This window comes from Xenopus laevis, chromosome 3L (genome assembly GCF_017654675.1).
Source record: "Xenopus laevis strain J_2021 chromosome 3L, Xenopus_laevis_v10.1, whole genome shotgun sequence".
NCBI lineage: Eukaryota > Metazoa > Chordata > Amphibia > Anura > Pipidae > Xenopus > Xenopus laevis.
This window is the reverse complement of record NC_054375.1, coordinates 25,495,508-25,510,253: the sequence shown is the minus strand read 5'-3', so window position 1 is coordinate 25,510,253 and position 14,746 is coordinate 25,495,508. Positions and strand designations below refer to the sequence as shown.

The window sequence follows — 14,746 nt, the reverse complement described above, 5'->3', positions numbered from 1 at the left end:
AAATGGATTTCAGTGCAGAATTCTGCTGGAGCAGCACTATTAACTGATTCATTCCCATGACAGTATTCCTTTAAGCATAGCAGAACTGAAATTGTTATAAAGAAATGACACAAGACACAGTTACTTTACTGAACTAGGGATACCTGTGCTGACATAGTTTTACAATTTTTCTTTATTATAAAAAATGTAGGACGTGATGCTGCTAGGGAGAGTCTCTTTCATTTGGCTCCCTGTTAGGCGCACCATTGTGCATGTCACTAATTTAAGTCTATGCCACTTAACCAGGCCCCTTCTGTCCTCTGGTTACAGAGAAAGGAAAACAACCTTAGAGAAGGCTAAAACAGTAATCTGAGCCAGTGTTCAAGCCAACTTCTTCAAAGTGACTAAAGAAAAAAGCCATAAAATAAAACAAAATATTAAACAGCTTTGCTTTTATTTCTGTGTATTTTAGTCAGGAAATGTGTGACCAGCAAGAAGGCTTCATAATGTGTCCACTGTGTGATAAGGCATGTGACTACTGGAAACTGAGCAGTGCTTGTAGTACAGCACGTGCGAGTCACCTCTTCGATAACCCTGCAACAGTCTTCTTCTCCGTGTTCATGGCTCTCTGGGGTAAGACACATTGAAGAAACAGTACAAAGCACACTGTACCCTTAGCTTAAAAAGGAATATTAACACCTTTGCTCAACACAATTGAGTGGTGCTGTGTTGCTTCCTCCATTTCTTGGATTTTGAAAACAATTCTGGTATTTACAGTATGACTTTATGGAGGTTGTGATTCTTTGGAGTCTGTTGAAAAGCATTTTTGTTTCTTATGATTTACATTACTGCCAGGTGTCAGCTCAACAAATGCTGGCTCTTTATCCACCTATAGAATCCATGATAAGCTACCATTTAAGCCATTGGTAGGTGACACATGTGGTTTAAGGTATTTTTTCAACCACTCTACTGATGTTTTTTACAGTTCTCACCATAGTAATCTCTCTATGTTAGCTAAGAGCAAGAATGCAAGAAGATGGCTAATATGGCACCATTACGTTGTGTCTACAATAAAGAATAGTCTGCCTACTGAGAGTCGGGAATGTAGTGGGGGAAGCTTTATGTCACCTTCAATTACTCCATGTCAGAATAAATCAAATTACAACAGCCCATGTTTTTATAAATATTGGTTTGTTCTGCATATTTAGGACAATATACCATCTTTCCTTTCCTGAAGCAGAATACTCTTCTTATGTTTAACATTCTGTATTGACAGCTCCACTGACTAACTGACAGCTCCATTGTCCTTTGAAAACTTGGTAGCAGCTTGTCTTACCTTTACATAGTAAACAGTAGATTGCCTTTTGAAAAATAAGGTAGTGTTGGGAGAATGGCATGCATTATTAATTACTTTTATGTTTCAATAGAAAAACAGTGTAAGGTGCATGCTTAGTTGATCCGGCTTCATTTAATGGTGCTGGTTTTGCATGAGAATGTTTTTTTGGCAACAGTGAGTTTTCTTGTTCTTTGAAGGAGCAGACGGCTTATTAAGGAAACATTGATAATAGCTCCATGCTCATATTACCCACAGTGATATCTCTATGTAGATATCATCTCCTTTTCTCAAAGACACAGTGAAACATAGAAAGACAACTGTGCCGCCCCTAGAGTGTTGTCATTTCATGGCAACATTGTTGATCAATTGTAGGTAATGCAAATGTTGCTGGAACACAATGTAGAGCCTACTATGAACACATTATCAAGGTTTAAAGCAGGGGTCCCCAACCTTTTTTACCCATGAGTCCCATTAAGATATAAAAAGAGTTGGGTAGCAACACAAGCATGAAGAACGTCCCAGGGGATGCTACATAGGGGCTACCCTCTGCACTTCTCCAGATCAGGTAGCAACTTAAAGCAGAAAGATCCACTAAAGAGAATCTTCTATGTCCTGTGTAATCCCAACTCACTCTAATTATTTTATATGGTCAGTACTGGAGACATTGAAGTTAACATTAACCCTCCAGGAGCTAGGAGCTGCAGCAACATCATGGTTGTATTCAATGTCCATGTTCGTGATACTTGAAGCTTTAAACACAGTTTTTGCATATGTATTCAAGTTTGGCCTGCCTACATTGGAGGCTTGGTGGAGGACTTTTTTTTATCAATGGTAAAACCTTGACTGCATCTTACCTCTTACCACAAGCATATGACTGTTCAATAAACTAGCAAACCAGGACTAGATCTTTAAGTCACTGATGACAGCTGTTAGTGTCAATGCATTAAGAGTCTATGCTGCTCTAGCCAGTTAAGGAAACTCCTGCATTCACATAATTTATTACAACAAAAGCCTCATATAGTAGCTCTCAGGGAAGTCTTCTGTAGTTGAAAAAATTCTTAACTGCAGCATACAAAATCTATTAAGAAAATAAAATAATCCAAATTACAGTTTTGCAAGGAAAACCGAGAGAACCCTTTGCAAAAGGAACATCTGAAATTGTGTTTTTAGTTGTGAATAATCAGGCGTGATGACAAAGCTCTTGCCATGTGTAAACTCTCCTGGATATATGTTCTTTTAATTATTGTTAGGTTTTATGATTGTGTTATATATTATAATATATATTATAAATATATTTTGCTGCAATGGAATTATAAAAGCAGCATGTGAATCGAACAAGTGCAATATATATTATTAATATGAAAAATGAAAGCACAGAGAACACAAGCCCTTCATAACTCTCCTATTGCAATCTCTATATCTTAACTGCAGTTAAAAAATCATTCTCCACTATAGACATCCTGCTGTTATCTAATGTCAGGGTTAGAAACCATTTTTGCCAGCTCTCCAACAGCTGCATTAACATGCAAAATAATCCTCCAATGAGAATACTAGCTGATCTGTGTCTTCCATGTTCTTTTCTCCAGCAAATGGAATTGAAAGCATTAAGCACAGCACTGAACAAGTCTGTCCTCCCTCTCCATGTTTGATTCCACTGTAATATGATACCAGAATAACACTGTAATCTCTTTATGTAACATATGACCAAGATGGCTGACATAGTGCTGGGGATCAGCTTCATACAATTATGTTTTGGTCAGTATAATTCTCACCCGGTTTTTAACTTCCATGTGTAATTACATTTGTTGTTAATAAAGAACTAGGGGGTGCAGTGGGACAGTTTAGTGCCCGTTAACCAATGGTTGAGGAAGTGATATAAAAGGTTTACATGTTCATTAACACCAGTAAATCACAAACTGACGCTTGCAACATGAATAAAAATCTGTTTATATATTCAATTCCCATATAAGACCTTGCCTTGGCACTTCTGTACAACATTAAAAATTTATAAACGTGTAAAAGGTCTACTTCTTTTGACTATTTTAATTATTTGAAGCTTAGCTTAAAAGGTGTTATTTCTTCTTAATTGCAGCAACATTGTTCCTTGAATACTGGAAACGTCTACAGATGAGACTGAGTTACTTCTGGGATCTTACAGGATTGGAAGAAGAAGAGGTAAGTATTTACTACAAATGTCCAACTGAAAGTCATACATAGCAAAAATTTGCTAATTTGTACAAATATGTATTAACTTGCAATGCCATTAAATCTCAAATATGTTCAGGATTTGAAAACACCGGAAAACCGATTTTTCAGAATCATACGTTTTCCAGTAAAAAAAACTCAAAGCGTTTCCAATGTGCACTTATTTATCCAGAAACTTGAAAATTTGATCACTTAAAAACATGAAAAAACCGACCCAACTCGAAATCAGTGAAATCAAAAAGAATAGAAAAATAGCTTGAATTCTGAAAATACAACCCCAATTCACTTCTGCATTATTTGAGTTTTCAAGTTTTTTTGCACTTCATTAATCTTAAATATTCAGTTTTTTAGAAACTTTAATTCAGCGTTTTTCAGGGTTTTTCTTGCTATTTCTAGTTTTATAGCTGCTAATTATGTAGATATCTTTAAAATTTAAATTTTTAGGTAGGTGAATCAACGTACCCTGACCAGTTATAGATAAAGAGAACATATGTTTTGCATTAAAAAAGCGATAAAAATATTATACTGTACTCCACTATGCAGTATTACAAAGATGAAAACACAGGTGGCGGCAAACTCTAGCCTGAAACTAGTGCGCTAATTTAGAACAGTGACTCCAAGTGCAAACAATGACATTGTGGTGTAGAAATGAGATTTAACATTGATGCCCAAAGGGAACATTGTCAAAGACTTACTGTAAATGGAAAATTTCTTTCATGCTCCCTCATGAAATTTGTTACCATAACAAAATAAAAACTGCCTTTGTTGCTTCTGAACATCAACATTTTTTTTTTTGTCTGGAGACCAAAGATTTGCTCAAAAGATGCTAAAAATACAAACAGAAGGTCCTTATAAAGAGTGATATTCAGTCTGTATTATGTGTGTGTGTATGTTGGAAGAATTCCTGTATTGTTTCATCTCTAAAAGTACCAAAAGTCGTCATGATGGGCCAGGCTTCAAGATTATGTCATTCTGGATCAAAATAAAAACTAGACTGAGATGACAAACCCATAAAAGGTTACTTCGGCAGATATCTATATTGACTGATTTCTACTAAAAGAACCTTTTCCTAGTGTATCACAACTTGATTCAGAACAATCATCAGAACAAAATTTGAATGATTGCCCCACTTGAGGATTAGCTGGGTATGAAGGTGGCCATACACTGACATATCCTCTACACCAAGGGTCCCCAACCTTTTTTACCCGTGAGCCACATTCAAAATAAAAAGAGTTGGGGAACAACACAGGCATGCAAAAAGTTCCTTGGGTGCCAAATAAGGGCTGTGATTGGCCATTTGGTAGCCCCTATGTGGACTGGCAGCCTACATGAGACTCTATTTGACAGTACACCTGTTTTTTTTTGCAACCAAAACTTGCCTCCAAGCCTGGAATTCAAAAATAAGCACCTGCTTTGATGCTACTGAGAGCAACATCCAAGGGGTTGGAGGGCAACATGTTGCTTGCGAGCTACTGGTTGGGGATCACTGAGTCTATACTATTCCTGTAAGCTTAGCAGACAGATACCATAAGAATGACCATACACATGCATGACCACAGTCTATTGAACTGTATGTTCAGGTCAACAGCCCAAACAGTTATAACAGCAGAACATATTGCAGGGAGCTTGCGGAAAGAGAGGGCCGTGCCCCTAGGCAACATACTTCCTGCAATATTTTGTTTACACCCCCCTGCTCTGTGTGGGTAATGGGGGTCCTGGTCATATACAGTATAGTATATATAGTCCCACTGCGACTCCTTTAGTCACATTGAGTAGGAGGAGCAATAACTTAACGGAAAGCAGTTCCATAGTGAACTGCTGGCTCTTTCTGAAAGCACATGACCGGGGCGAAATCACTTGATATGGCTGCCTACACACCAATATTACAACTAGAAAAAATGCACTTGTTAGTTCAGGAATAAAATTTCAAATGGTAGAGTGAATTATTTGCAGTGTAATAGTGTAATTTAATTTAAAGATAAAAACTACAGCATAAAAATCACGACAGAATCCCTACACAACCTGTATAAGTTTACAGATGTGAATTCTGCAGAATTATGGCAAATGGAGTTTGTTGTTGTGTGGGTCACTTTGTGAAACTGACTGTATTGTTTGGAGGGTTTAATAAAGATTAGCTAAACTGTGCATATTCATAATTCAAAGGATTATGTAGATTTCTAGGTTGAGTAAAAAATTTCATTTTATTTGAGCCCAACAAAGAAGTGGCGAAAGCAAAGGTATGTTGTATAATAACTTGCTGACGCATTTTGGGCCACACGGGACACTTCATTATAGAACAGTGTCTCAACTCTGGGAAATAAGTATTTGCCAAGATGCATTGTATCTTATTATTGTATTTTAATTTATATTGACTTAGCCCAGAATAATGTATGATGGCATTATGAGGCAAATTTATCAAAGTGCAAAATTAGAGCTCACGACAAAAAAAACTCACCCACTTTCAAATCACTCCTATGGGATTTTTAGAAGCGTTTTATCAAATGGGGAACTTTAACTTTCATCTATTGATAATGTGAAAGTGTAAAGATCCTATTGGAATGAACAGAAAGTGAGTTTTTCAGCAGTGAGCTTTAATTTCACACTTTGATAAATCTACCCCTGTTTGTTCATGTCCTTCTCTGCATATTTATGATTTTTAAGCAGATGTTACCACTGCTGCTTGGATTACCTAGATGTTGGTGGAGTATACAGTAACTGCTGTGGACATTCAATTTGATGGTCATCTTTCACACAAATGTTGTTAGGCTACTGATTGTCACTCTCCACATTTTAAGTTGCTTCCTACTACCCTCATTGGATCAGACCATAATTCCATTTCTTGAATGAGTCACGGGTTTGCCATCTTTGGAAATCATTTTAAATAACAAATTGTTAAATTATTTCAGGATTTCATTTTGGTTCAGATATAAACAAACTGATTTGAATAAGAATGTCTAACGTTCCAATTATCCAAATAGTTTTTCATTTGGAATTAGTACAAATGTTGATCTCTTATAAAGAGGAGCAAAACAGTTTATCAGGCTGCAACATTTGTTGGAATTTCACGGAGGTAGTGATCATTATTAGGAATGTGTATTAGATGAATCTTTGGAGCAGGATGTAACTGGAAGTATCATTGTGTCAACCCCCCACACAATGTCTATTTCCCAAGCAAAACAAGCAAGCTTGACACATCTGTTTCCCAAGCACAGCCTGGGGGTGCCTACTGCATTGGGTTGTGGTTTTGATGAAAACAAAGCATTTTACCAGACCAAGGAGGTTCTCTGTTATTCGACTTATAAGCACCTTCATGGGCAGCTTGTAAATAAAGATTGATTTGTGCCTTCTAGCTGTAGGTAGGTTGAATTTCATTGTAGGTTTATATTGTTGTGTCCATTCAGGTTTTGCTTTATACATTATCTAAAGTTAATTTCCAGAAACAAATAAATGGTTCTTTTACCCCTTCCCCAACCCCCTTCCCTTTTGCTTCTGAAGTGTTCTTACACAAAATGGTACAGTTGAGGCCTAGGGTAAACAAGCCCAAACCGTAACTAAAAAAAACCTTTTGTTACTTCAAACGCTTTATATAGAATACATCTGCAAGAACTTGTTGCTATTAACTCCTGTTTTTTTTATTTAGTCTGTGCCTTAATATGTATGGCTATTAAGTGTGTAGTGCCGCCTTATACAAGTGGTAAATTATTTGAAGTAAGTCTGTGCTTTGGAGTGACAATTGAAAGATATTCTATTTCAATGTGTGAAAATATATGATCTAAAATAAGAATGCCATGTCTTATGAAACTGATTTATTGACAGATGGGTAATGTAACACAGGGAGCAACTGTTTCTATTGGTCTAATGACCTATAGCAAACAATCAGCAGGTTGCATTTACAGATCATTTCAGTATCTTTTATTGCAATTCCCCATTACATACCAAATGATGTTCACAAAAATACTTGTATCAGTCTACACTCAAATATTCCTGCTTCAAAGTCAGGCCAAAAGCTAAGGGTGCCTAAGGCATGCCCACGGCCATCATTGCTTCCCTTCAGCTCACAACCTCTTCACCCTCAAACACCACTTGCCAGCTCACCACCAACCCCTAGTGCCTGCCTGCCTATTATCCTGCTTCAGGGCTTGAATTATAAAAGGCAGCAGAGGTATGTGCCTAGGGTCCTAGCACCCTCCCCACCATTGCGCAATAGGCAAATGCCCATACCTACCCATAGTTTTAACCCTATTTAAAATTGCCACTTACATCTGCTTATCTGAATACAATGCCACATTCAAAGGGAGCACTAGAATTTTAACCTGCTATGAGGAGCTGCTACCTCACATTGTGTGTTACACCTATACATCAATGACTTGCAAGGGTGCTCAAGGCAAGTCCCAGGCCATAATCGATTATAGCCAGTTCACCACCTCGCCACAAATTACCTGCCTGCTTGTTGTACTGCTTCAGGGCTGTAGTCAGAATAGGCAGCAGGTATGTACCTAAGTTCCCAGCACCGCCAGTGTTGGACTGGCCCACCGGGATACCAGGAAAACTCCCGGTGGGCCCTCTTGCTTCTAACCATTTGGCCTATTTCATGGTCATTCCCTATTCCTTTAAGGGGCTTAATAATGGAATAATAGAGTATAGTATGTAGAGATAAAAGACTAGGAGAATAAAGGGGATGAGTGAGGAGAGGAGGAATAATAGTTTAGAGTGGGCCCATGGTCTAAGCTTTTCTGGTGGGCCCTTGACATCCCAATCCGACACTGAGCACCACCCACTTACATTGACACAATAGGCACATGCCTCTCCTACCTACCCATAATTCTGTCCCTGCTGCTCCAAATTGCCACTTACATCTGCTTAGTTGAATACAGTGCAAGATTAAAAGTATAGGGAGCACAGACACAAGACACAAGGGAGCACTAGAATTAGCACCTGCCTTAAGGAGTTGTATAAAACATGGCAGATAAAGTACCTTGCATTTTGTTATTGCTTAATAAGTACGCCATATGATGTAAATTTGGTCCAGGACAGTGGAGAGAAATGCACAATTATATCTAGGCCCAGTATTCAGAATGCAACAAAGCAGTAAATATAAACTACCGATTGGTTGCTAGGGATTACTAGACTGGGAGCAAACAAAAGCAAGTGTCAGATTGCTGTAGGTCACTGCTCAATTCCCTTGTGTATTTCAGAACAATAATTATCTCCTGTAGCTGGAAAACAAACTACAGCAGATGCAAAAATAGAGTGTCTTGGACACCCACAAATAATCTTAACATAACATTTCCTATGACAACTCCAATCAATGGACAGTTTACATAGCTGCAAATCTGGCTTGTGTAAATTGTGATTCAGTGCTTGGTAGGAAATGTCAACAAACACTGAGGATAACAGGAAAGAGATTTTTGGCTAAAAAGTTTCATTTGCAGGCAGAGAAGGAAAGCTCCCCCACCATCTCTAGGGATCAGGAGGCTGCAGCTTGCAGTCTCTTAATCCAGACAGTGGCTGAATGAGCCTTGGTGAAGACACACTTCAGAACAGACACTTAAAGGCCTACTGAGCAATTAAAATGCAAATATTTAACTATTTTGCAATACTTTTCTGTTAAAGGAGAAGCAAAGCATGTTATACTTAAGGGTGCCAAATGTTAGGCACCCCCAAGTGATTGTATATACTTACCTGAAACCTGGGATTCTTCCAGTGAGCACTATGGATCGATCCTCTTCCGGCATCTTCTTTCTACTCTTGGCTGCTCTTGCCCAGTAGACCAAAAAGCTGAACTATTTTGTTCTACTGTGCATGCATCTGCCCGGGAAATTTGAATAAAGAAGAAGCAGGAAGACTATCTATCCGTGGTTCTCTACGGAATAACCCCTGGCTCATACAGTTTTCTACAGATAGGAGCACCAGCCCAGGTTGTCAGGTAAGTACATACAATCACATGGGGGTGCCTAACATTCTCCATTAAATAGGGTCCACAAAAATTTTTGCTCTGGGGTCCTGGGGCCTTCCTTCCACTGTCTTTCACTCTAGATTGAGATTTAAAAATACTGCACAATCATCAGGATCTGGTCCTTTTGAACTGGTCTGGATATAAAAACTGTTTATGGCTTGTAGGTTACCCAGATCTTGCTGGTCAAACTGCATTAGCATGTTGTTAAGGGTTTACGCATATTGCAAGGTGTAGTTTGGTAAAATGATGAATACTTTGATAAAAGAGAGAAAAAAATTGCTCAGCCTAACCCATGCTCCACAGTCCACACTGTAGTTTTAACCAGCTGCTACTTTGTATTAATTTGAATCTAAATTCTGGAGTTGACCAACTGCTACCAATGATATACAGCCGTTATTTGCACAAGTGTGTAGGACTCATGTTAAATGATAAGCCTTGATTTGGCATGTGAGCTTACATATTCACTACAGAACAGTGTGTTCAGAATATATATGATTTATTCATCGTGAACCACTGGCACTGGTACTGTGGGACTATATATATATATATATATATATATATATATATATACACACAAATACATATATACAGGTATGGGATCCGTTATCCAGAAACCCATTATCCAGAAAGCTCAGAATTACGGAACGTCTGTCTTCCATAGACTCCAATTTATCCAGATAAATCCAGTAATAATGTAAAAAGGGATTGCCATGGTTTACAATATAGATAATGAATCCATGTTCATGTAAAGAGAAACCAGATAACATCTTAAGACACCTTGTCTTAATTAATTGAATTCAGTTTGTAAGAGGATTTGTCCTCCCCAGGCATTTTCTTGTTTATCATGTTGCCTTGGAGAGCTACCAAACAGAAACCTCTAAAGCTTAAATCGAGAATCTGATACACAAATGATTTTTGTATAGTAAATACACAAGGATTAGAAGAAATAATCACATGGGCGTTGGGTTTAAAAGTTTGGTCCCAGTTGTTTAATCTTAAGTTTTTTCTTCTATAGCTAGGTATTTGTTTGGGACTTTATGGAAAAAATGATTGTGTTTTAATGCAAATCTTAGAATAGATGCATAATTTCATGCAGTTTGTGCAAATTATCGAGGATGGTTCAGGGCCAAATTTACTGTAGACCATATCATATTTCCTTAGTTTAAAGAACAAAATTTGCTCCAGATTCATGAATTGTATAATACAAGTGTGTCACTTTTTTAGACTTCTAGCTACTGGGGTAACTGATATGACATTCTGTGTCTTTTCTTTACCTTTCTTATTCTTTCCTTTTTCCTGTCTTTCGTTTTATTTTACCGTACACAATTTCATCTTACTGTACAAAGCTTATGGCGTCTGTTTTCTTTTTTCTTTGCACACATTTATAATATGTTTTCTTTCCTTTTTACCAACAAATATGCACCAAGGAGCGTATAAAGGTTTGACTTGCCGTTCCCTTTAGTTATCCCTTTGATTGTCCTCAAGTGTTTGATCCCTTGAACTTTAGTGGTTGTGTCTAACTGTGTCCTATGGTTAAGTGACACATATTGAACTGTGCCTTGATGTATTTGTCCTCTATCAGTGGTGTTTGACGTTTGCCAGAGACTTAAGAACTGATTCTAACTTAAAATCCCTGGTTTTATTATCTTGCCTAGGAGCATCCAAGACCTGAATATGAGACAAAATTGCTATTAATGAGAGAAAAATCAAAAGGCAATGGGAAGAATGAGGTAAGCAAATATTTTTTTATTATGTTATAAGACCGATGAGAAATGATCAACCCTATGATACCATCAATCTATCAATTTGTTTTCACAATTTTATTTATAGTTAGATAATTGGTACTGTTCATTAAAGGTAATGATAAATTAAAGGGGTTGTTCGCTTCACAATTAGCTTTTAGTATAGAGAGTAATATTCTGAAACAATTTGCAATTGGTTTTCTTTTTTTATTATTTGTGTTTTTCAAATTATTTAGATTTATTCAGCAGCTCTTCAGTTTGCAATTTTAGCAATTTTAGTTGCTAGGATCGAAATTACCCAAGTAACCATTGTGACAAAGAGCTATGTCCCAATAGGCTGCCTGTATATGATGGGAGGTATATAGCACCCAGCCTGAGGTATTGGCTCCTTTAAATCTCCAGGGTAAGACAGGTTAGGACCCTGGAGCAAGGATAGTTCAGTATGCTGCCCAATTAGTCCGCAGGTGGGGCTGTTTAAGGGAGCCTGGCGGGGAGTGGGGGTGTGTTGTACTGGGAGTCAGAGAGAACCTCTGAACACACGCTGTGAAGTGTTTTGTGAACAAACTGTGTGTTTGACTGCAACTCCAGATGGCAAATGTTTGTTACCACCGCAAGGAACTTTCCTATGGACTGTAACACTGCAAACCGGTGAGGTTTACATTATTGTTTGACTGTTTAGCACGGAAATTGTGCCTGTTTAAGTTGTCTGGTTTGAACAATAAAACCCCAGGCAGGAGCCTGTTTCACTTTTGTTGCAAACCCAAGCCTCCTGTCTCCTCTGTAAGAACTGTTTTACCTGAGCCCTACCGGCTGCTTTGAGCTATTCCCCACAAATGGTGTTTCGGATGCGGGCAACAGAGAGACAGTGAGCATAATAGGACAACCATTGTTAAAAGGGCAGTGCTATCTGCTGCAGACTGTGGGAGTTGTAGTTCAACAACATGGAGGAACTTGTGTTGCAGCTGGCCAAAGTCAATGCTAGTCAGCAGGAGGCAAATGCTGCCCAGCAAGAGACCAATACCATCCAGAGGCAGAGTATGGCCACCCAGCAAGAGACTAATTGTTTGCTTGCAGCTCAACTGACAGCATTAGCAAAGGCAGTTGAGGCTGATCGACAACTCTTGACGGATGTGGTACAGCAGATGATTGCACTGGGTCCAATGTGTCGAGTGGGGCCCCTAACACAGATAGCTCCATTAAGGCCAGTCGTTTTCTGCAAAAGATGACGCCACATGATGATGTTGAGGCATATCTGCATACTTTTGAAAGGACTGCCGAGAGGGAGTCTTGGCCCAAGTCCCAGTGGGCAGGTCTGGTAGCGCCTTTTCTGACTGGGGATTCGCAAAAGGCATACTTTGATTTGACCATAGCCGATGCCAAAGACTATGACAAGTTAAAAACGGAGATACTCCACCGCTTGGGTGTCACCTCAGCCGTGCGAGCTCCACGGGTGCACAAGTGGTCATACCAGCAAGAGAGGTCTCCCCGTGCCCAGATGTATGACTTAATTCATCTTGTGAAAAAGTGGCTGCAGCCAGAATCTCTGTCAGCTCCTCAAGTCGTCGAAAGGGTCACTATGGATCGCTTTCTGAGAGCTCTTCCGCCATCCTTGAGGAGATGGGTGAGTCATGCAGATCCCCAGACAGCCGATCACCTGGTGGAAATGGTGGAACGTTATATTGCCGCTGAGGACAACTTAGGATCGTTTCCACAACACCGCAAGCCAGCCACAAAACATCCATCTGCAAGGTCCCCAGGAAAAGCCAGTGATTCGTTGCCTCAGGATACTGGGGCTGACCAAAAGGCTATAGAATGGTCTAAAGGAGCTGACAAAACTCAGCTGTCCCCTCCAACCAAGGGTCAAGGCCAAGTGCAATGCTGGCGATGTAATGAGTGGGGTCATGTTGCTGCCAGGTGCCCACTACCTGCAGAGCCCATGGATTGTCACTCGGCTCAACAGGTGTCGTTGTTTTGCTCACCCTGCGTGCACCGCAGACCCTGACTTGCATATGGCGGTGGTAAAGGTGGGTGGAAAGTCTGTTCAAGCTCTGTTGGATTCCGGGAGCTTAGTCACAATGGTACACGCCAGTTTGGTAAGCCCAGACCAAGTTAATGAACGTAATCTTGGGGTGCTCTGTATTCATGGAGACTGTAAAAGTTATCCCACTGCTATAGTGACATTTGAAACTGTTACTGGTACTGCATGTCATGAAGTGGGTGTTTCCTCTGTTTTGATGCATAGTGTAATTTTGGGACGAGACTTTCCCCTCTTTTGGAAGCTCTGGCGAAAGGAGGGTTCTCCACAGGGGTCTGAGAAAGGGATTCCTAAGGATGCACCAGGGGTTTGTAAACCTAACTCAGAGGTAGTAACTGAAGGGGAGACCATGCTTGAAGCAGATAATTTTCCCCTAGAGGTACTAGCAGGTGAAACAGAGTTGCCCTTGGAGCCCTCCGAAGCATCCGATATGCCAGACTTGGAGGTCTCTCGGGTTAACTTTGGAACAGCCCAAATGAGGGACCCTACCCTGAATAGGGCCTGGGAAAATGTTAAGGTAATTAATGGTGAACCTCAGGAACCTGGGGCTGAGAGTGTATTCCCTCATTTTTCTGTCAGTCAAGATTTACTGTATCGGGTTGACAAAGTCCAAGGGGGGGTGGTAGAGCAGTTGTTAGTGCCCCAGCCCTATAGGCGAATGGTCTTGGACCTGGCCCACACTCACCCCCTGGGTGGTCACCTACGTCAGGAGAAAACCCAACAGCGAATTTTACAAAGGTTTTATTGGCCCGGTATATTTGCGGAGGTGAAGGGGTATTGTGACTCTTGCCCAGAATGCCAACTGTCTGCCCCGGTACCTCACTTCCGTAGCCCTCTAGTGCCATTGCCTATCATTGAGGTCCCATTTGAAAGAATTGCAATGGACTTGGTAGGGCCACTGGTTTAAGTCAGCTCGGGGGCATCAGTATATTCTCGTAATTATGGATTATGCTACGCGGTATCCTGAGGCAGTCCCTTTAAGAAACACAGCCTCCAAAAATATTGCTAAAGAGCTGTTCTATATGTTTACCCGCACTGGCATTCCTAAAGAAGTCCTCACAGACCAGGGTACACCCTTTATGTCTCGGGTTATGAAGGAACTATGTAAGCTCTTGAAAATTAAACAGTTAAGAACTTCTGTTTATCACCCCCAGACTGATGGGTTGGTAGAGCGCTTTAACAAAACCCTGAAAAACATGTTAAAGAAGGTGGTAGATAAGGATGGGAGGGATTGGGACTGTCTCCTGCCATACCTTATGTTCGCCATTAGAGAGGTGCCCCAGTCATCCACAGGTTTTTCGCCCTTTGAGTTATTGTATGGTCGTCATCCCAGGGGTCTCTTGGATGTAGCAAAAGAGACCTGGGAGCAAGAGGTAACACCCCATAAGAGTGTGGTGGAACATGTTACCCTCATGCAGGATAGAATTGCTGCAGTCATGCCCATAGTCAGGGAACACATGCAGCAAGCACAGAAGGCCCAGAGTCGGGTTTAC

The 14,746-nt window shown here is 40.0% G+C and overlaps 1 protein-coding gene across 1 annotated transcript in view; it reads left to right on the top strand.

Moving 5' to 3' along the window:
- The window catches only part of ano2.L (anoctamin 2, calcium activated chloride channel L homeolog), a gene marked incomplete at its 5' end in the record, with an annotated part of 172,548 nt that overhangs the window by 64,910 nt on the left and 92,892 nt on the right, over positions 1-14,746 (top strand). The window contains 4 exons of the mRNA XM_018251979.2: positions 452-612; positions 3,408-3,490; positions 10,904-10,915; positions 11,132-11,206. Of these exons, the coding sequence (XP_018107468.2) occupies positions 452-612; positions 3,408-3,490; positions 10,904-10,915; positions 11,132-11,206 (331 nt within the window). The remainder of the gene's footprint in view (positions 1-451; positions 613-3,407; positions 3,491-10,903; positions 10,916-11,131; positions 11,207-14,746) is intronic.